The sequence below is a fragment of the Onychostoma macrolepis genome, chromosome 14 (assembly GCF_012432095.1).
Source record: "Onychostoma macrolepis isolate SWU-2019 chromosome 14, ASM1243209v1, whole genome shotgun sequence".
NCBI lineage: Eukaryota > Metazoa > Chordata > Actinopteri > Cypriniformes > Cyprinidae > Onychostoma > Onychostoma macrolepis.
The window spans coordinates 28524574-28548784 of record NC_081168.1 but is presented as its reverse complement, the minus strand read 5'-3'; the positions used below and the strand labels follow the sequence as shown (position 1 = coordinate 28548784).

The 24211-nt window shown below is 36.6% G+C and overlaps 1 protein-coding gene across 1 annotated transcript; it reads right to left on the bottom strand.

The window, feature by feature from the left end:
* Positions 1-663: 663 nt before the first annotated feature.
* polr1a (RNA polymerase I subunit A) lies at positions 664-24082 on the bottom strand. The gene is made up of 34 exons (XM_058798587.1): positions 23899-24082; positions 23395-23599; positions 22499-22648; positions 22271-22378; positions 22075-22160; positions 21903-21988; positions 21047-21127; positions 20854-20959; positions 20567-20729; positions 19197-19373; positions 18973-19095; positions 18321-18548; positions 17003-17257; positions 16720-16911; positions 16405-16554; positions 12957-13140; positions 12785-12867; positions 11731-11889; positions 11494-11592; positions 10163-10315; positions 10003-10085; positions 9734-9899; positions 9116-9337; positions 8728-8942; positions 7816-7983; positions 7464-7599; positions 6715-6875; positions 6492-6621; positions 6301-6408; positions 3707-3973; positions 1624-1824; positions 1369-1486; positions 1123-1287; positions 664-1001 (listed from the first exon to the last, which is right to left on the bottom strand). The coding sequence occupies exons 1-34, from the start codon at positions 23973-23975 to the stop codon at positions 904-906; spliced, it is 5103 nt and encodes a 1700-aa protein (XP_058654570.1). The 5' UTR covers positions 23976-24082; the 3' UTR covers positions 664-903.
* Positions 24083-24211: the final 129 nt, after the last annotated feature.

Below are 24211 nucleotides of genomic sequence, written 5' to 3'. Positions count from 1 at the left end.
CGCTCCATCAAGCCACTCCCATAATATCTGTCATGTGTGTAAGACTCCAATACAACTATAAAGTAATTATTTCATCACTAATAAATCTTTCAATGAGTAAAACTGGCTGTGTCTATAGTATTATAGACTACACAACATCGTTATATTATATTATTTTCAAATTAATTTTTAAATTATTATTGTTTTAAATTATTGCCCCTGGACCAGTAGGGTACTCTTGTAATAAAGTAGCGGTGGCTAGGACAGCTTTTAAGTATCAATTCTGCTTAAAACGATGCAATCTAATCCTGTTTACATGAAATAAACCTGCTTATGGACCTGTTGCTATGACAGCAAGTCTAGGATGAGTTTTGAAGAACCAAATGATCCAAGATCAAGTGAAATCGTCAACAATCAAATCCAGCGCCGCACGAAGAACGGGCCCCTGATGAATAAATCTGCCTCAGATCTGAAATAGAAGCCGGTAACACACTTTTTATCTATGAATGAATTATTATTATTTATTTATTTATTTTTTGGGGTCTCTTATTACAACTAATAATTGCACTGTTTGTGGGTTAATCTAGTTTTAAAACAAATGCGAATAAAACCTTGCAATTTTAACGTTCTCATTGGATTTAATATTTTCTTTCAACTGTGAATGTACTGTATACAGTAGACAACTTTGAAACTTTTCAAATGTTATTTTATTTTTGTGCTTTTGAAAATGGATCCTTACTGTCCTTAATTAGGCCTTTTATTTTGCATTATAATAATAACAAACAATAATGACAATCATAAAATTACAAGAAGTCAAAAGAAAAAAAAAAAAGATTTATTGATGTTATAGACAAGAAATATTGCTGTTTGTAATTCTGGAATCCATAGCAGTGAACAAACTAATTCTCCAATCCCAGTCCATTACTATAACGGCTGTTTCAGATCGAAGAGGCCGGTTCCTCCTTTCACAACTTTTCCTACAACCAAGCAAGCTGAGGGCGAACTGAGGTTGTCATAAGAACCTAAAATAAGAAAAGCAAGAATTGAGACATGCATGCATAATTATATTACTGAACAACTACTTAACTACACTACTAATCATTATCAACAATATGCATTATATAAAAGACTATTGTATTGTACCCAGCATCGTTGCTTGCTTTAAAAACTTGTAACTGGTCTCAAAGGTCATCTGTTGCAGCGGGGAACTGTTGGATTGAATGCCAAATCTGTTGAGAGGCTTGTACACCCCCTCAAAACACATGTAGTCAGCCACTAGAGAGAGATGGCGTGGGTCCACCTCAATACCTGTGAACAGAGGAACCAGTCAGATCTCCAATGAAACACACACTGCTATGAGTGTCAAACAATCCTGTTCTGCTTTATTACCATAGACAGCAAACACATCTTTAATCTCCTTCTCAATGACTCTGAGGGCCACCTCAATACCGTACGTGTTGGCCATAGCATGAACTTGGTTGGAGTATAACCGGTTCAAGTCCAGGATCTAGTACAACAAAACAGATTCATCACATGCCATATTTGGACAGCTACCACACTAGTTCCAATACATTAAGAGTACCATGTATTCATGTAAGATTAAATTCGAAGACAGAAAACAATGTTGGACTGTATTGGACTCACATCAGCATGTTTGAACATCTCATGCATGTTGATGCCCTCTGTGTTGAGCACCATCTCTTTCTTGCCCTCCTTTGTGGTGACTTCATTTAATAAGCAGCGTGTGATACCCTTGGTCTCCATGATGACAGCGTTCTGAGCCTGCTTCACCACCACTGACGTGAGGTCAAAGTGCACTTTAGTGAGGGGTAGGACCAGGGTTAGCTGTCAAACAAAAGCAGCAATGCATTATCATTATGAATATGAAAGCACCAATATCATTTGCTGTAAAAACACTGATACTACTGCTTTGGTTCCATATGGATACTAGTTTGACCAATATGGGTTTTACATATTTACATACAAATGCACTACCATTCAAAAGTTTGGGGCTGGTAAGATTTAAAAATGTTTTTCAAAGTAAAAAAAAAAAATCTTATCTATCCATCCTTTTTTTTTCTTGGTGGTCATTTGTATATATTTTAAAATGTACTTTATTCCTCTGATGACTGAATTTTCGGTCATTACAGTGTTGCATAATCCTTCAGGAATCATTCTATTATGTTGATTTTGTGTTCAAATACTTCTTATTATCATCAATGTTGTAAACAGCTGTGCTGCTTCATATTTTTTTGGAAACCAGTGATGCAGTTTTTAATTTGATTAAATGTGCCTTTGTCATGGGAAAAAAAAAAATCTTACTGACACCAAACCTTGGAATTGTGATGAAATTATGAAACTTATTTAACAATATTTAACTGAGTATAGTTACTAGTCAAATATTGGCAGATTAAAGGACCTATTATGCAAAAATCCCTCTTATAAGGTTTGAACGCAGTTGTGTGGCCACAGTGTGTGAAAACAACCAGCCTATAATGTTAAAAATCCACCAACTCATTTTTTTTTATAAAAACAGTAAATCATGAACAGTCTCTCCAAACGAGCCGTTTCAGATTCTCCCTCTGTTCACGTCAGCGAGGGGAAAAAGTCCCACCCATTTGTGACGCTCTCTGCCCTATTAGCATAAACACAGCCCTGACTGAGAAGCTGCGGTCCGCCATAACTGGAGATATATATAATGTCAGCGCCAAAGAGGCTTTACAAGCATTGTGTTTTGAGATGCACTAATGAACCTAGGAGTCGCCATAATCTCCCCTCATCTGAGCCGAGGACACTGTGGTTAAATATCCCGGAAATAAGGAAATATCCCAGAAAAAAATATGGTAATGTCCCCTAAATGTTTAGAGATTAATACCAACGCTTCTTGGCACTCTGTAAGGCTAATTGCTAAAGCTATCATTGTCTCTGTGTATTTTCATGTGTATTTGATGCTGCCTTCAAGTGCTACCAGAATGATCATGAATAGGAATGTGGTAGTTAAAAGTTGCATATGAAAGCAATGTAAGTCGGTCGCTTGAAGTTGTCGAGCTCATAATCAGAAGTGGGACATGTAAAGTTTGTGATAGCATGAGACCAGCTATGTTGTTATTTTTATCCCGCCGTGCTCCCCGTCTGTGTAATTCATAAACGTGAATTTATTATGCACAGTATAATCAGATGACTGACTTTGAAACAGAGTATGTTTTCTGTAAAGATAACAGGCTTGTACTAATAGTGGAATGTTTATTTGCAAAGGCTAGCACTGCTAATGCTGGAGCTTGAGCTTTCGAAGCTCCGCCCTCTTCTCTGGGAGCAACAGCTCATTTGCATTTAAAGCAACATACTCAAATTCAGCACGTTTTGGCTCATACCCTAAAAGTGGCAATTTTAACAAGCTACAAAAATGTATCCGTTGGGTATTTGGGTAAAACTTCACATATACGCTCTGGGGACATCAGAGACTTATTTTACATCTTGTAAAAAGGGGCATAATAGGTCCCTAATGCCATAATAAGGCATCTGACTGATATATTAGTTTCTCTTTAATTGACACCATAATCTTTAGTACTGGTATGGTAACACTTCATGGTATCAGAAATTGGTATACAAGAATTTTTCAAGAGTATAGCATCAAAGTGTAAAAATAGTTTCACTGCATCCGTCAAGAGCACAAAATGTGTAAATGATGACAATGATGCTGATTTAAGATCAACTGATTTGTACACACCTCACACCATAGCCCATTTTTGGTGTCATATTTGTAGTCCTCAATGGCAGAGCTCAACTGAAGCACAGCGTTGATCCTCATGGAGTCCTGTGAATCTCCCTCCAGCTCTGCAGATCTGTTAAGACTCTGGGTCTGGTCTGCTGGTTGGCTTTCACCAGACCCTTCCTCAGAGTTCTCCTGAGTGTTTGCCTCTTCCTGTCTGTCCTCAGCCACATCCTCCAGCTCCTCATCAATGGCCTCCTCTCCCTCCTCACTCTCATAGTCTACCTGAAGGGTCACATCACATAGACAGGATTTTACTTTCATCACGCAGATGAAATTGCAGAATACAGTCATGAAAGTGGAATTTGCTGTATAAATATTGTGGAATTTAGCAAAATTTTGGATGAATAAATTAAAAGCTTGCACAACAATCAAATAATGATATGGATGGACTACACTCTATGAATATTAAACTGCAAAAAGACTATTCAGATATGAAGTCTACATGTTGTGCATGTTTTTGTGTGAATGAGCAGTGCAGTTTCGTCTGATACATATACACATATGCTCTGTGGCCAGGGCTGGGGAGTAACGAAATGCATGTAACGGCGTTACGTATTTAAAACACAAAATTTGAGTAACTATTTTGTTATAATTACATTTTAAATGGGTGGTAATCAAATTACAGTTACATCCGAAAAGTATTTTAGATGACCAAAGTGATTACTTTGAATTTTAATGTAATTTCTTAATTTAATATTTATGTAAACAGTTTGGGGATTTTAACCAATAACGCAACTGATTCTCCGTTGAAAAAAAAAAAAAAAAAAAAACTGCGTGCAGCAGCCTGTTCATTTAGCAACTCGTAGTGAGAGTGCATACGCTCATCACGACACATAAATGGACGACACAACAGAAAGCCATTCACGTAATGCATTTCTCTCGTGGAAATACTATTATATGAAAAAGGTTACGTAACATCTCAGTGCAGTGCAATGCCTACCTGCAACAAAACTATCAGCATCGGAGGATACAACGTTTAATCTGAATAAGCATCTTGAGGGAAGTTGTTCTTGATCTTTGAAAAATTTTCTATTTTCTCATATTTTGAGTGTTGAATCATTACGTTTAATATTTCTAAGAATTTAATTGAAAAATAACACAGAATTCTCCTAGATTTCACACTTTGCATTCAGTTAACAGATCCATATGAATGATGCATGAAATAAAAGTTTATGAAGTCAAACGATAGCTTTGTGTGTCTTTATTCATTCAAAATGTTGTAGAGATCATCTTTGGCGTGGTAATGCGAGTTCATATTCGATTCGTGCACAGATGATTATTTTGAGTTAATCTTTTAAATGAATAATTTCTTTTGTTAACGAAACCAGTGTGAATGGTTCACATTAAACTGGATAGATCTGGGGTATGTTTCCCAAAAGCATCGTTAGCGAACTGTGGTTGTTAAATTACATTGAACTATAACGACCGTAGTTGCTTTGGGAAACGAGCCCTGTCAATTTTGACTCAGCGATCACTTCTCCATAGAGAGGATTATGAAGTAATCACTTAAAGTTTGGTCCATTCATTAAACAAATCAACTGTGTAACTTGGAAAACTGTGCCAGTTGTTTTGGCTAATTTATGATATGTTTGGTGTGTTTGGATTCGTTTTGAAGCTTGGAATGCAGCATGAAACAGCACGGAATCCCATTCATTATATTCAAATTGAATTTATATTGATTGGTAGATTTAAATGACATAACATTTTTGTTGTCGTTGTTGTTCATAGAAATGCAGTGGAAAACTGATGTTGTTAAAATTGCAAAGAGAAAACATAAAAACAAGACATTAAGTTAATATGTTCCTTTGTGTTATATAGCTTAAGTATTTCAAAGTATTCTCAAGTATTTAGATTAAGTTACTAAACCTGAGTAAACTAAAACTCAAAGGTCTTAACTTCAACATGTCAAAAAAGTTTGGTTTAACTTGAAGAAATTATGACAAATGTATTCCGGTTACTATTAAAACATTTTTTTAAGGACTATAACAAAATTTTCCATTCATGTTTTTGTGAACCTCTGTTGTGCAAGCCTGAAAGGAATTGTTCAAATTTTATTTGAATACACTTTAAAACATGAATTAAATGTTTACAGTATTATGCATATTTTTGATTACCGCCGTTTTTGACAATACATTTGTATTAAATCATAAAAAACAGAATACAGATAAAATGGACAAAACCAACACAGAATTTCTGAAAAAATAGAAGACTCCACAGGGCACTATAACTGTTAAAAGTTTAATTAATTATTATTCTGTTAAAGATTTGAGGTCAATTGATCAAGTCATGTTTTTATTAAAATTTAACTAAACCATTAAACTGGAATGGGAATTTGGGAAAATATAAAACTGAATTTGGGAAAAATGGATTTCATAGGCCACTAAATACAATGCTGCTACCCAGAACAAGCAGAGCATTTACTGAAATGAAACAGCAAATTGGCTTGTTCAGAAAAGGTCACGATTAAGATGCAACAGCACATGCCCACTCAAAAGAATTCAGCACAGTAAGACCATGACTATATTTAGACAAAGGGTGAATTCTGATACCTCCTCTTCTTGTTTTTCTTTTCTCCTGGAATCTGTGGCATCAGCATCACCTTCATTCGCCTCATCATCCACAATCCTGTTGTTTTCTGCATCCTCATTGCCATCATCCTGTGGAGAAGTCAAGCGTATTGCGGTCATTACTCATTTATGACATGGCAACAGCATACCTGCGGCTTGTTGTGACTATCTACCTCTTTGTCCGCGACGCCACCGGCATCTCGATCATTGTCACTTGCCGTGGCTTTGCGTGCATCCACCACATTGACAGCCGCCAGTTTAGCACTCAGCTTCTTAACGGCCTCCAGCAGCATGCGAAAGAATCTGTAATGTACAAATAAGTCTATGAGATATTGGGGAAAACCTTTGCGGTGAAATAGCTGAGATTGATGAGTGGCTGAATGGTTTTAAGCATACTTCTGCTCCATGAAATGAAGAATCTCATTAGGCGTGAGTAGCTTGTCTTGCTGGTATCGCTCTGGGGGCAGGAAGTGGAATGTGAGTTTGAAAACTCGTGACTTCTGGCTCCGTTTCTCTACCAAGCGGAAAGTTTCTATCACATCCACTTTGTGAAGCACCTGTATGCGAAAAGATCAAGAGCACATGGAAGTTTATACATTTATAACAATAGTTGACCTGACTGACCTTCATCATTCCTTCCTAAACCTGTTTGACTTTCTTTTTACTGTAAATCAAATTTTTAGTGCTGTCAAACGATTAATTGCATCCAAAATAAAGGTTTTTGTTTACATAATGTGTATGTATACTGTGTATATTTATTATGTATATATAAATACACACACAGTATATATTTTGAAAATATTTACATGTATATACATTTATATATTTATATTATATATAAATATATTTAATATATAAACATAATATATTTTCCTTAAATATATACATGCATGTGTTTGTATTTATATATACGTAGTAAATATACACAGTACACACACATATATTATGCACACAAAAACTTTTATTTTGGATGCGATTAATCGCGATTAATCGTTTGATGGCACTAGTTATTTGAGATGTTTTAGTATATCCATATTTGAACACACGACCATGAATAAGATTTGAGATCTGTAGTGGAGAAGAAAAAGATTTTACTGAAAAACAGCACACTAACACAAGTAAACACTGAAACAAGTTGTGCTCACCTCTGACAAACACACACGCGTTATCTTCTTCCGCAGCGTCTTAACACGTTTCAAGGCTTTCTTGCTCATCAGAACAGGAATGCTCATCATAGGGGTTTTGATGTTAGAGCTCGCAACCAGGAGTATTTCTCTTAATCTATGGAAGATGATTTCACATTGAAAGAATCACAATAACACAAATACAATAACACTTGAAGTCTGCATGCAACTGTATCAAAGTAGTTTACATTAACATTTAACCTTTTTAAATGAAGTAGAGCTCTAAACTGCATATTAGTTTTTGATCTGGTATTTGTACAGAGGATCATGAAATTTTACTGGCATTAGTATTGACGACTAAATGAAATCTGACCTTGGTATACCCAGGGTGACATTCATCTCTCCTCTGCCGGCAAAGTGGAAGGTGTTGAGGGTCATTTGTGTGGACGGTTCACCAATGCTCTGAGCTGCCAGCAGACCCACGGCCTCTCCGGGGTCACACAGAGAGTGCTGCCACTTCAGCTGCAGGAGACGCCTCAATCTGTCAGCACACACAGAGGGAACAAAACACTTCTTTACTGCAGTGGTTCTCAAACAGGGGGAAAATTTCCAAAGGGGACTCGAGATTAATTAAAATGATTAAAAACAAGCAAAAATGAGCATTAAAATGAGCAAAAACAAAATAAAAAATCTAGGTATTTCTAATTTTAATTCACCCCCCTCAACAACCCCCTTTTTTCTAAAAAGAACCAAGGTTTCCACAAGCTGCATATCTGAGGTACCCTAATTTTAAAAATTATTTCTAGACCTGTAAATGTAAATTAATCAAATCTTAAAACACCAGGGACATATTTTTTTAGTTACAGCAAGCTCTGAAAAAAAATGTATCAGGTAGAAATTGAGTCAAAAATGAATTATTAAAATTATTATCCAGTAAATCACGAATGGATGAAAAATCAAGTAAATTCATTTGTTCAAAAGAGTAGGATCCCTGAAGAACATTCAGCTCTTAAAATTTCTGGAATTCTGAAACCTATTTTAATTTAAATTATTCTGGTTACTTAAAAACACTCCCAGTTTATGTATAAAAAAAAAAAAAAAAACTGTTATTTTAGCATATGTACCATAGGAAACCTATTAGTCTGCATTAAATATTATTGGGGACAATGGAGAACCATTTACTCTGACATCAATTTTCCAAACTCAAAATCTAGAAATCTAGAAATGTCCCTTTAATCCAGATATACTTATGTTTAATGTTGAATAGTCAACATAGAGGGCTTACCTCTCTGTGTCAGTGATTTCAGAGGAGGTCTGAAATTCCTGCTTGACATTGAACTGATCCAGGTAGGACTCAACAATGGAGTCAAACGTCTCAGACACTGAACCAAAGCAGATGTCCGGCCGGTAAAGAGCCAGACACGGGTCTGGACAATGAGACGTCTTCTTTAAATACTTCATATGGCCAGACTCGTCCAGAGCTCTCCAATTCTCCAAGAGCTAAACACACAAAATCTCATTGTCATGTAGGTAATGTAGGAACAAGCGCAAGTCATACTCTGTGTTAACTTGATAAGGTTTGGGGAATTGAATCATCTTTCTAACAAAGTACTTCACAGGATGCCATTGTAAGGCATTTGCAACCTAAAACCCATCTACAAATGCTTCAGTACCTGTAGAGTGGCTGACTCTCTCCCATTGGCCAGTGTCTGGTTTTCTACTTGAGACTTCAACTTGCTAAGTTTCTTCTGCGAGTAGAGCAGGAAGGCACCGTCTCTGGGTGAAACACGCTCATGTTTGGCTTTCCATTTCTTGATGGCCTTAAAGTGACTAAATGCTGCCCCTGCTTCCATTTTAGCCAGAACTTCATCCAAACACTTTGACTTTCTGATGACCTAGAAAATAGTGCATTATATAAAATGTTAAATGTCTTCTTCCATCAGCGCAATTTTGAACAGACATGTCTATGTAATCTTATTTTAATCGTGATCTTCTCTCAATTAATTATTAATAAAGGTCTGCAATATTTGTCTGTTGGTTATTTTAATGATTTTTCTTGCATTTCAGATTTGCATTATCATAACAATCCATTCACAATAAACCCTGTGTATGAGTTGACATTCTCTTAATTTGTGTTGCCGTGAAAGTGCAATAATTCTGCTGAAATGCAAAGAGAAATTTCCCAACAAAAACGACAACAACCGGGATCAGTAGTCACAATTATCATTTTTGAGCAAAATATTTGTTGTTATCAATTTACCCATTGTCTTGCAGCCCTAAAGCACGGTTACCTCGTAGTTGTCTTTGATGAAAGGGAACTGCTGCGGCTGTAGGAACTGGGTCTTGGGGATGTCCAGCCCGTCCTCTCCATAAAGAAACTGGACCACACTTCCATCACTGTCTCGCACAGTCAGATCGTACTGGACCACCAGACCTTCTAGATGCTTGATCACACACCTGAAACACCCAATGACAGTATGTCACTATACAATGAACCTGAATACAAGAATCTCACAGGGAGTTTTGACTGAATGCTTTTTTCAGTTAGAACCAGATCTACCTCTGCAAATAACCAGATCGACTGGTTTTGACAGCAGTGTCCACAAGACCTTCACGACCAGCCATACAATGGAAAAAGAACTCCTGAAATATAAAGAGAGCCTCCAGTTAAATATAATCCAATTTTCTATATTAAATGAATATTACTCCTAGAAACGTACAGGAGGTTTGATTCCTGTCAAGAATCTGCCAGTTACGAATCCTCCGGATCGCGGCTGAGGTTCATAGGGCTGAAAGCAGGGCAGGGACTTCCCAGAAGGCATCAGTGGCGGTCGGCGGCCCTCCAGCTCAATCTGACCCAATAAACAGGAGATCTGCACATACACAGGAATTTGGTTCAGAGGAAGATCACGGCTGAATAACATGCCATGCTAACATCTGGCTTAAAGGGATAGTTCAGCCAAAAATGGAAATTCTGTCATTAATTACTCTCCCTCATGTCGTTCCAAACCCGTAAGACCTCTGTTCATCTTCACAACACAAGTTAAGATATTTCTGATGAAATCTGAGAGCTCTCTGACCCTCCATAGACAGCAATGTAATTAACATGATCAGCGTCCAGAGACATAGCAAGAACATCGGTATGTCTGATGTCACATGGACTATTTTACCGATGTCCTTGCTATGTCTCTGGACGCTGATCGTGTTAATTACATTGCTGTCTATGGAGGGTCAGAGAGCTCTCAGATTTCATCAGAAATATCTTAACTTGTGTTGTGAAGATGAACAGAGGTCTTACGGGTTTGGAACGACATGAGGGAAAGTAATTAATGACAGAATTTCCATTTTTGGCTGAACTATCCCTTTAACATGACCTAAACATTGTCATAATTTAACAACAGCAGATCATTAACAATCACTTGACATAAATGTGCAGTAGTGATGGGAGAAACAAAAGCTTTTCAAAACGCCACACAATGGTGACGCCTGCTGGTCAAATGTATAAAACTGATCCGAGATCAAGTATATAGGTATAACAGACACCAATTCATTAGTTCACACAGATAACCGCACACTAGTGGCGAATTTTGAAACATTTCAAAACAGTTGAAGTAACAAGCTTCGTGAACTGCAATCACATAACTTGTGATCTTCCCAAAGCAGTTGCAAAAGCGGCCATTATTGATTGTGGACTGCTCTGAACCACAAGCATGCAGAACGTGCAACAGCTCTGCAGTTTGACTTAGTGCAGTGCTCAAATTTAATTAATAAAATCATCAACTTTTGAAGTTTGACATTATCACATTCCTGATTTTCTGTCCCCAAATTTAAGACCACTTAAAATAAGAGTTAAAACTTTTGTTATACCATTTAAGACTTATGATCCTAAATTCGATCAAACTATATCAAGACTTTTTAAAGACGTGCAGGAACCCTGTAAAAGTAATAGTAATAAAAAAAGATGCTATACTGAGCAGCTGAATTCAGATAAGTCAAGTCTTTTTTTGACTTGAAAAAATTCACTGAATTCAGATAATGGAGGAAACATTACCTGCATAGTATTAACAGTCGAACCCTTGGCTCCTGACTGCACCATCAGCTGTAGGTTGTTTTCTGGGAAGGAGCGGTGGAGACCCAGCGGCATGCACACCTGATAACAACAGATCACATGGATTGTGATGAAACCCATTGAGACAAAGAGTGATTATAACTCCACACAGTGAGAAACACTATAAAGACATGAAGACACAAGCTCTGCATTTTCAAGATGTCCTGTTTCGATGTGCACCTTGTTGATGTTGTTGTTCACTTGATTGACCTCCTCTTTAAACTTCAGGTCCACCATGTTGAAATCTCTCTGGTCTGTGTTCAGATGAGCGTCTTGCCAGCGTTCTCTGGCTTCAGTGTCTTCAGCAGCTGCAGGCAGGTTAAATGCAGCCTGGAGAGCCTGTTTTCAAGCAAGAAAGTAAAAGAGTCTGACCTCTGCTTGAAGACAAGACAAGCACAATGTTGAACGAACACAAGAGGAAATGAAGGGGTGAGACAAACATCCAGAGGGCAAAAGATCCACAGCCACCCACACACTCTTACACAGATAGAGAGAACGGGAGCATGTGACTGTACGATTACAGCAAATATTATGCTTCAAAATTAATAATAAAGCAGTCTATATCAAACTTTGACAAATAATCTTTAGATAATTTCTAAAAAAAATTCCCAAATGTATATATTTTTTAAGCATGGAATCTAGACTTTTTGCGCAGAAGGATGCACAGATCACTTCAGTTCATGTTTCAACTCAAAGAAGAGTAGATTTTTACTGTAGTAAAGTTTCAAAGATTAGTATTTATATATGCATAATAAATATACAGAGTACACATACATATACTATGTAAACAAAAACTTTTATTTTGGATGCAATTAATCGTGATCAACCGTTTGACAGCACTAATCAAATTATTTTTAAAAAGTTGCACTTTTACTGTTCCCAGCCAAAAATGAACATAAATATCCATTATGTGACCATTTTTTCCAAAACTTATGAGGGTTAAAAAAAAAAAAAATTTGTCTTTTGTAATATTACTTTCACTAAACCAAGTCATTTCTTTAAATGAGACAGACAACTCTGTCCATCTCCTGTACATTTTCTAGCGTGTAAATAATCATGTTATAATTTATACATTTTACAGATAATTCATCAATTAAAGCTTGACCAGAGCATATTTCTGAAAGTCTGGTATATTTTTTAAATAAGCACTTCCATAAATGACAGCACAAGTATATTCTTTTCCAGAAAGCTACACAGTTCAAATGATACTATGTAACACTAACTGGTGATTTACCTTAGAGCCACACGTGACTGACTTTTGGATAATTTTCCTTCTCTGTTTGTTGGCTCCATCTTTTACTAGAATGTCTTCCACACCTGTCAGAAAAAAATACATAGTTCAATACAAAATACCATTCTACCTTGTCTGTTCAACAAGACAAGCTGGTATTGACGTGTGATCTTACCCAAGGTGAAACCGCGGTACAGCTGCAGGTAGGCAGTGAAGAGTCGTGCCAGACAGCTGAGCAGTTTGCCGCTGGTCTCTCCTCCGTAGAGCTCGTAGCAGCAGTGGACCAAACCGTACGCTGAGCTGCCATAGTGAGCTTTATCCAGAACTCCCAGCAAGAGCTCTCCCTGACGAATGACCACCTGAAAAACACAGTACATTACTACACCTTTCAAAAACATATCCCATTTTACTGCAGAACGTGATAGAATAATCATTCCTCATCTATGCATCCTTACACAAGTTGATACAATCATCATACAGTAATGAGGAAATAAATTGCTCATTAAGTTGTCAAACAACATCCATTTTCCACAATATCCTAAATATCCAACAACAGATTTAAGGAAAAATAAATTCTCTCTCAGCTTTAAAATAATGGACACAATTTCCAGTCTTTGAGCGGCTGTAGCCATTTTCAGGTTAAAGATTTATTGCTGGCTGACAAAAGCATCTTTAATATACACCTGTCTTTCATCACCAAATAAGCTGCTATGTCATAAAACTATTTTAATGAAAATTAACCAATTCTCCCTCATTTTGATAACACCAAGACAAAAACAAACAAACATGTAAATTACTGCAACTGTGAGCATTTACCATTTAAAATTTGTATTATCTGAACTGCTGACTGAAATAAAAGATCATTGTATTATAATAATCAAGTGACTAACCCTATTAAGAATGAGAATTCTCAATGTGCAAACTATGTGCTAACTGACATAACACTCACAAAGTAATTTTCATAATGATCCTAAAATAGGCTCTCTTACACCAAACAGATTTTATTATATGTATCCCTGCGTGAGCTCCATAACTTTGTGTAATGACTATGTGCTACTACTATGACAGAGCTGACTTTTTTTTTTTCAAACTTTGTAAAAACTGAAGCAGAGAGTACTCTCATGTTAATTTTACGAGCCGTCCTGTGTTAAATGTCCAACCTGTCCTTCTTTGCTCGGTCAAGTTTTAGTTGCCTAAAAGTTTGGGAATTTTGGGAAACTTGTGGTTAAACTTACAAATCACAGTTATTCGCTCAAAACTATAATCATGACTGTTGTCATGTGAGAAACTCCATCAGAATTGCACTTTCACCAATAGTGAATATCACCGAAGGTCAGCTCATACACATGGTTTATTTACTTCATTTAGTTCACTGATTTAATTATTATATAGGCTATAAAACAACACATCCTGCACATAAAGAAATCTGGTGAAACTCAAAAGCTTCTCTCAAAAGTCGCAACAGTTAAATTCCTAATATTAATTCCAAATAGGGTTGCAAAGGGGCGGAAATTTTCCGGTAAATTTCCTGAAGTTTTCCGGAAACTTTCCATGGGAACTTCGTCTGGGGAACTTTGGAAATATTCCAAATTTGAAACTTACCAGGAATTGATGGGAATTTACAGGAATTTTTGGGAATTAATTGGAAATTTATAAAACTGAATCATATACAAACATAAATATATATTTTTTTGATCATAGGCTCACTTGCATGCAAAATAATACAAATTTTAAAAATGACATTTTTGGGGGGGAATCTGTGATGCTTTTTTCAGGATTTATTGATGAATAAAAACTTACGAACAGTTTATATATTTTATATATATTTTAAAACAGTTTTATATTTTCTAACAATATAAGTCTTTGCTACTACTTTTTAAAAATTAATTTAACACATCCTTGTTGAATAAAAGTATTAATTTACTTCAAAAAAAGAGAAAAGATATTGACCCCAAACTTTTGAATGGTAGTGTATTGTTAAAAAAGGATTTCTATTTTAAATAAATGTGTGTTTTTTTTAAACTCTATTCATCAAGGAATCCTGAAAAAAGAATCACAGGTAGTAATAATAATAATAATAATAATAATAATAAAAAAATATTAAGCAGCACAACTGTTTCCAAAATTGATAATAAATAAGCATATTAGAATGATGTCTGAAGAATCATGTGACACTGAAGACTGTAGCTTTGATCACAGAAATACATTATATTTTAAAGTATATTACAACAGAAAACCATTATTTAAATTGGAATACCGGCAATACTGCACAATATCACTGTTTTTTTCTTCTTCTGTATTTTTGATCAAATAAACGAAGGCAAAAGATATGCAATGTTTAAAAACATTAAAAATAGTAATGTGTCCAAACTTTTGACCAGTACTGCACTACTGTATGATAACAGAAAACTTGCTAGCAGAAGGAGCATCACAGCTTGAGCTATATAGCACATAGCCCACCTCATAAACTGTCTAGCTACTATATAAACACTTTTTGGTATTTACTAGTTAAACGTGAATCCCATAGATCAAATATATTTAGAATATCAAAACTTCAATGTAGTCTTTGGGCTCAAATGCAGAAAGTGTGGCTTCAGAGAAAATGGAGGGGAATCCCCCTCTTAGGTGACTAGAGAGGATTGTGTGTGGGGGGAGGGTCATTTTTTGACTTTTGTTTTATTATTATCTCACCTAAATGTTTGTTCAGTCAGTGTATTTGTTTTTACTATGGTATAGCCCAGTAAACTAAATTAGGCTATACCAGTGTTCCTCAAATCTTACCCTGGAGGTCCAATCCACTGCAGAGTTTAGCTGTAACCCTAATGAAACACACCTGAACAGGCTAATCAATGTCTTCAGGATCATTAGAAAATCAGACAGGTGAGTTTGATCAGGATTGGAGCTAAACTCTGCAGTGGATTGGACCTCCAGGGTAAGATTTGAGGAACACTGGTATAGCCTAATTTAGTTGCACAGTATATTACACACAGCACAAGGAAGTTTTAAACAATTTTTGTAATATTCATGTAATTTATATGAATACTTGCCAAGATGGACATTTTGATATTTTGTGTGCAGGATTTAAGAAATGATATGTGCATGTAATGGTAGATAAGCACAATGCATGTAGGGGGTGTGGCCTCGATAGCCTTGCAGTAAGCAGTGTGCTGTGTGCAATTGAGCAATGTGTAGAGTAGAAATTAAACTGAAATTGCATTAAATCTGGTTGTTTTAACCAAGATTATGCTGCAAGTTTTTGTTCTCAACCACATTTAAGTTCCCAGTTCCTGCAATTTAGCAAATTTCCAGTTTATTCCCATATATTCCCGTTAATTCCCATGGAAAGTTTCCAGTCTTGAAAATTCCCGATTATATTCATGTTTTTCAATTACAACAAAAAAGACTTTGTATTGTGGCACAGACCTTGCGTAAGCGCATTTATTCAGCAACCACAATTACAAACAATATAGTCAAGAAGATCCACGTTTAGTGTTAATTGATTGTCTCATCTTTGTCTAGTCTTAGTCATTGAAAAATTACAAATACTTTATCACAGTTTATTTTAAAGAAATGAACATTAGTGTGCTACAACAGCACTGTTATAGAGAATATTCCATAATTACCTGTGATTCACACATAGTTTCCGGCCTGTATCCTGGAACAGCTCTGGGCGGTTCCTTCACCCAGGCTTTACTGGGAATCTTTGCTTTTCCCATCAAGTTTAAAGGGATGCTGTTTTCTGGGATGACATTCAGCAAAAGGGTCGACACCACCTTGAAAACACAGCAAAAACTTGGTATTTATGCAAGTCCAAGTACCAGCTTTTGTTTTGTTTTTGGAAGGTATCTGTAAGAATGTAGTCGGGATACATTGCAGGTTGCAGCATCTCTGAAGTCTAATACGTATGACAATACAAATCGCACACGCATGAAGATTACCTGCTTTCCTGTCCAGAGAGGCACGGGTTTAAAGAGCACAGGAGGCAGGAGCTTCACTCTGCCGATCTTGTCCGTCAGGCCTCTGTAGACTAGCGCAGTGTACTGATCCCGTGTGAAAAAACAGCCACGGATGGTCATGCTGGTGCCAGACACCATGTGGTCCTGAATCAGGCCGGCCAACGGCTTCCCATCCTATAAAAGGTGCAGAGACCAGTGAAGTGTTTTCCAAAATGGCAGACAATTCATGTTTGAAGCCATTTCAATTTTCTAGATGAAGACTCACTTTAGGCACCAAGTACTGCTGGTCTGTGCTCACTAGCGTGTAGGCCTCCGCTCTGCCCAGCTCACTCTGAGGGAAGTGAGCGTTCATCTCGTCACCGTCAAAGTCAGCGTTGTAGGCCTTACAGTTGGCATAATGTAATCTGAGCACTTTCTCTCCGGGCAGGATGCGGGCACAGTGGGCCTGAATTGACGGTCTGTGGAGAGTGGGCTGACGGTTTAACAGCAGCACATCCCCATTCTTGATGTGCCGATTTACCTACGAAAGAGAATTAAATGTCAAAAGATTGGATCAACAAATAATACAAAATGTTAATGCTGACTTTGCATGGACAGTAAACTTAATTTAAAACTACTATATTAATATTTTCACAGTGTATTAACAGAAGAATGTGAAGCAATTAGGAGTGTGCAATATGTTGGCTATGCAACTTAATTGTTGTTTTAACAATGTGGAAGCTGATATTATTGAGCATGTCACTCACTTTGCATACCAACACAAAGACGAACTGACAGTGCAGGAGTCTACTGCCTACTAGAATGAAGTTAGGATGACACCCAAAATTCAAGATATGAGAAGATAAATGCTTATGTATGAGTTTTTGTCTTGTATTTCTATATGATAAAAATCTTTCGCTATAGATAATTAATATCACACAATCAAGTGTACTGTTTTCCCGAATATCAGCATGCTTGCAAATGTGATGTCGATTTCACACAAGTTAGTATTGTGAGATGCATTTTAGACACAATATTGTCCATATTGTTTTTCACTAACAAAAATAGTTCCAAACTAAGCCACAGCAGGATTGTTGTGCATCTCCAAGCAAAACACATCATCTCATTCCTGAATCAATCAGTTTGAACAATTGGGTGAATAACTGACTCAATGACTCACTTCCACCTACTGACAGGATGGTTTTGGTTTCAAATTTAAGGTATCATTTCATTAAATATCATTCCATATTTCAATACTCAAAATATTATTTTTAAAACATCAATGTCATAGCATGATTTATGCAATTGTAATTGTAGTGTAAAAACATTTAAATGCTGCTTTATTTGCAGCTTTGGCACCACTTGCAGTGAAACAATTTATTTAGTTGATTGTGTTTTCATTTTACTGGTATCAGACTATAGTGTCTGATTAATCTAATTGTATTTTGACTGAATGTCACAAACACTGATGCATGCATCTAACATGCTCATGTTTCACAGTGTGCGTTTACCAGCTATTTTACAGTGTGACTCATGCACCAGATGTAATATTACTCAAAATCTATCCAAATAGCAGTGTCTCTTTGTCAAGATAATTGACTCACGATCTTCATGGGTATCTTGTGCTGGCCGGTGCTGGGGGTCAGGAGCTGTTTGGCCACAGCTTCTCTCTGGGTCAGGTTGCTGCTGCTGAGGATGGTTCGGGACCCATCTTCATTAATGACCATGGAGGCTCCAGGGTGGACGCTGGGTCCATTCAGCACTGCCTGCCTGAGTTCCTTCACGTTCCAGGGTGTCACTGGCTGTGGGTACGTCAACTTGGTAGCAAAAACCTAGAGGAACCATATCAAATGACTTTCAAAACCCCAAATAATCACTATTAAACACTTTTGTACAATGGCTGCTAAACTGGATATTTCACTGCTAACAATGACAACAAATGAATGCTATTTTCATGCCTCTTGTATGACTCTGAACTCGCTCTCTTTCCATATCAAAGCAAGTACAGAGACAGTTGCAACAGCTCCTGGACTTTAGCATGAAATAGATGGTGAATGTCATGTCCATGTATTTCTTTACTTGACAAATAGTTGTTCAATAAGCAAATTAACGAAAAAAATCAGTAAGCAGAATAAAAAAAACAGTCAGCCCAATCACCCAATGTGGGTTTATTTTGTGATAAAGACCAGCTGACCGTACATTATCCTTTACGTATCATACAAAAACACTATTAAAAGGTCAAATCCAATGTCTTACCATTGGTATTCCAATCTCATTGGTTCCGATGTACATATCAGGACAAATGACCGAGCGTGCAGCGTAATCCACACGCTTTCCCATCATGTGCTTCCTGAACAAACCCTCTTTCTTCTCCAAGAGCTGAGAAACACATTCAAAAGAGACAACCACTTCAAAACATTATTTCCCACATTTGTTTAGTGCATGATGGGTTCTGGTCTTGAGATTTGTCACACACTGACCTGACGGACGCCTGGGAACTTCTCAGTCATCAGTTTGTCCATGTCGCTGTCAAACACGATGTTGACGTGACTCTGCAGGCGGATCCACATGTTATAGAGCTTGTCTGTGAGAGTCAGTCCTTGGATGCCCATTAAAAAGGTCTGATCTATCTGACTGATCTCTGTGGATTCACTGGACTGAAGAAATGACAGATCGTGAATACACATGGCACTTCTCATAAAAGAGGTGCGCATAGTTGGATTATTTTCAATCATGGGATTTTCAATGGCAAATACTGATTTAAATAATATACACATACAACTGAACAATGCAATCAACAAAACACAACACTTAATAATTTATGACAATTTCAAATAATCAACAATGCACTTCATCAAAATTCACATGATTTTATGGGTTTCCCGTTAAACATAGAATCATTCAATAACATGTATACTTTGGGGAGCAACATCTTTTGCACCCTGTCTACAACTTGTTGAAATAAATAGTCAAAGTTTTTATAAATTGGTTTGTGTTGACTGTATTTGTAATTTAAACTTGGTACCGAAGTTATTGACAGAACATTTTTTTCTTACAATCATTTATGGAAATTTATTTTCATTTAATTTTTTTTTTTACAAACCAACATTTAGTCCCAATCTACTTAGCCCCTACTCAGTAACAGCTCAGGGTAAATTTAGGGTAATTGAGGGTAAATTTGCAATCCTGCTACCCATTCTTTCTGCTTACATTTTAATTAACTTCTATGTGGCAAATTAATAGGGTGCAACCATTCTAAAAAAATATCGTTTAAAACAGCTCATATAATATTTAATTTGATCTCCTCGCGAACAACATTTTAATGTAAAACACTTCCTTTTACTGACTCATGCTGAAATACGTTTTCTAGCCTTATGTGCTTAAATATATGAAGAAAGATTCATGCAACAAACTAAATCACTCTGATTTACAGTGACTGACAACAAAAAAGTTAGCATATAAGTGTATTTAGTTTATTGTAGTGCTGTCAAACAATTAATCGCAATTAAATTGCATCCAAAATAAAAGTTTTTGTTTACATAATATGTGTGTACTGTGTATATTTATTATGTATATATAAATACAAACACATGCATGTATATATTTAAGAAAAATATGTTGTGTTTATATATTATAACTATTTATATACAATAAAAAATATAAATATATAAATTTATATACATGTAAATATTTTCAAAATATATACAGTATGTGTGTGTATTTATATACATAATAAAATGCAGTACACATACATATATTATGTAAACAAAAACTTTTATTTTGTGGATGCAATTAATCACGATTAATCGTTTGACAGCACTAGCTCATTGTTGACATAAATTCTTCCCACCTGCTCCATCTCTGTCTGTGTGTCTTCAATAGTGTTGGTCTTCTCAGCAGCGATCAGTGCGAGTAGTTTCTGAATCATGAAATTATCCTTTAACACGGCCTGCAGGTTCACAGTCTGTCCGTTGGTGAACATCTGGTCTCCCAATCGGTTAATAGGCCTGAACCTATAAAACACCACACACACAAACACAAATCTCTCTGTAAAAACAAGAAACTACATAATCATCTCAGAGTGATGTCTAACAGGTTGTTGTGTGCAGGACATTGCACATACAGTAATAAACTTACCTGCATGGAGGAACCACAAGCAACTCCATAAAGAAAACTTCAGGACTGAAGCCTTTCTCGGAGTTGTTCATGTCAAACCCTGAGAACAGATGCTTCAGGAAGAAACCTAGAGAAGTCAAAATGGCATTCAAAAAACCTTTTTGTTTGCATTATGAAACCTAGAAAAATTTGAATTACACTCAACCCATCTTACCTTCTTTCTCCCAGAGTTTGATGACGTGTTCTCGCGCCAAACTTGGAGTCAAGAATCCACGTTTGGTAATCAGTGAATCATCTGGAAGCAAACACAAATACTGTAGATACTCACAAACCGTAATTTGCATTTAAACTGCTAAAATACAGGATTACATTTAATACGGATTCTTACTTTCATAGACTGCATACATTTTAAATATTTTAAAAAGACGTTTTTAAAGTATTGTCACTGACTGCATTTATTTAGAAAATGTTATTTTCAAAATAATAACAAAATATGCTATCCAGTATAATAGAGTTTGCTCTACTGTAAATTTACGGATGAAATCCTTTATTATCAGGCATTATCATTCCATTCAAGTCCTTGCCCATTAAGAATTCAACAATATAACATTATTTTACATTATTTTCTGCTCTATATTCAGTTTATCACATGCACTGATGTTCTCGAAGTGATAACATGCCCTTATGTGATGAGAAGAAATTTTGATGTTTGATGTTTCATGATCACCAAACAGCAAAGTACAGTCTTATTTAAATGATCATGCGCTCCCGTTTTCTATTGCTTGTTTCAGTGATGTGCTCATTCATTTAGTGATAAAGACAAACAGTTCTGCAGAATGAAAATACTCGCATTGATTTCATTCAGTCATGTCAAACAATCACTAAACTTTTGGCTACACTGTCTGCCAGCTCCAAATGCTATTAAAAACACTTTGCTTGGATTCTTGAATTTTTTTATTTTTTCCCCCCACAGTTTTCAAATTCCATACTTCTCCATACACTGCATAGGAAGCCTAATGTTTTGATGGCTGTTTACAAAAACAGTGCACAAGAATGAAATGTAAACTTACCGTCCTTTTCTTTGCTTGCTGTGGATGATCCCTGTGTGATGATGAGTTTGCTGTTGTGTTCTCTGCGCACAATCACTCTACTGGCTCTGAAACAAACACATACACATTCTCATGGCAGAACGTATGTATGATTCACTTAACAATTAGAGAAGGTGAAAGAAGTTCAGCTCACCTGCAATTTGGACATTTCCTTGGGCCCATGTATACTCTCCAGAAAGTGTTAATGAGACTGGACTTTTTCTCACAGATATGTTTGACCTGAAATTCAAATTCATAAAATGCAACTAGAAAGTGCACAGAGGCAATAATATGACTACATAAAGATATGTAAAAGACAAAATAGAGAAATGGATGAGTTTCAGACTCACAGGGGCAGGGTGCTGCTCGGCTTCATTGGCTTTTAGGATGGGTGTAATAAACGCCTCCAAAGCTTCTTGGATTTCTATTCCAGACGGCTGAGCATTGACCTCCATCAACTTAGAGAGGACGAAAAAACGCAATATATAAGCACTTCAGTCCAGCGAATGATGCTGCAGCTTCTCTCTACAAGATCACTTGCTTTGACCTCAAAGAAAAGCCCTTTAATATTTTCTGACCTGATTGAGAACGTTCTCAAGCTCATACACCTCCTTCATCGCACCCACGTGCAGGAGCTTCAGCTGGCCCAACAGTAAATGAACAGCCGTTCTCGGACACTTCAACATATGGCATGACAGGCATGAACCCCGGATGAGCAAATATAATTTCTGTAAAGACATTGACGGTAGGGGTTACACAATATAAATAAATACACACACACACACACACACACACACACGTATACACACACAATGGTGGCCAAAATTATTAGAACACTAGTATTTTCACCAGTTATTTCTATTTTTGCTATAGTGTGTCAGTAGGAATTATCAGTTTTTGTTTCCAAACATTCATTTTGCCATTAATTGTAATAATTCAGTGAGATTTTTGTTTGCACAAGGAGTCTGACAGCAGCCAGTGCTCCACACAGAGATCTGATCTGATCATCATCAGTCTGTCTGGAATGACATGAAGAAACAGACTAAATCCAGAAGAACTGTGGCAACGTCTCCAAGAAACCTACCTGCAAAGCTCCCTGAAAAACTATGCACAAGTGCACCGAGAGCAAAAGCTGCTTTAAACACAAAGGATGCTCACACCAAATGTTGATTTAATTTAGTTAATAGAAATTAATTGATAAAGAAAATCTATTTATGACAGCATCCTCATTTTACAGCATAAGTGCCTAAAACTTTTAACAGTAATGTAGCTTTGCGGGTAAGTTTCTTGAAGCATCTCGGAGACGTTGCCACAGTTCTTCTGGATAAAGTCTGTCTCAGTTTGTTCTGTTTCTTCTTTAGGTACCAAAACAAAAGAAAATAGAACGACAGACTATTAACCCCAGATAAACACATAAAAACATAACTGCATGAAACCTGCAAAGGAGGACATGCAATGGCACAATGACACTTACATCAAAAAACACAGGGTTGTAGACGGGAAGGGGCAGATCTATGTGACCAAAGTGGCCAGGACAGCTGCTGAAGTCTTGCATGCAGGTGGAGCAGATCTCCTTGTTATCAGCTGGACCCAGCGCCAGGTCATACAGCCCGTTTGCAGCGGCATTGCCCACATTATCCAACAGCTGGGAATTAGTGATATTTTTCACACTCAGTTTCCTGTGACACAGATAACACGGGTTAGTTGTCAGAAGGTCTAAATATAAAATAATTATGCTTGTGTTTCACTCAAACGTAAAGGAATATTTAAAACAGGCATGTTGTGGCAGACACTGTGACAACTCACTGCATGTAGTGTGACAGCATATGGACCATGTTGCCACAAAGTTCAGCATGTGTTAAATAAACTGTATGCTTTTAATAGGTATTAACTATGGGTGTCTTTACAGTAATAAGCAACTGAGCTCCGGCTAGTTCTTTAGCTGTGTTGGGTGTGAGTTGTGAAAGTGTATTGTTACCTTATTTCATCGGTGGAAAACAAGCCAAACGACATGCCCTCTAATCGCCTCCATGGCGTTTCTTTTGAAAACAGCATTTTCCTAATAATAAATACATAAATTAGAAGAGAAAACTCTCTGTATTCCCCATGTGCGTCATGCGGAGCTGTAACACGTGGGAACGTGTACTGAGCAAGCGGACGAAACCAAATAACACGCACAGGTTAGACTGGAATATGTTCAAAAGCGAGAGAATTAAAGTTAGAGACATAGGCATTTAAAACAATATCAGATTATAATTATAAGCTAGTATAATACCCTGAAAATGAATATT

Bases quoted from the DNA above. Each gene is read 5' to 3' on its own strand.
- polr1a (XM_058798587.1), bottom strand. From the start codon at position 23,975: ATGCTGTTTTCAAAAGAAACGCCATGGAGGCGATTAGAGGGCATGTCG. The intron at 21,128-21,902 runs GTAAGTTTACAT...GTTTGCTTCCAG, and splicing joins AGCAAGCAAAGAAAAGGACG to ATGATTCACTGATTACCAAA. The intron at 1,825-3,706 runs GTGTGTACAAAT...TTTGTTTGACAG, and splicing joins AAAATGGGCTATGGTGTGAG to CTAACCCTGGTCCTACCCCT.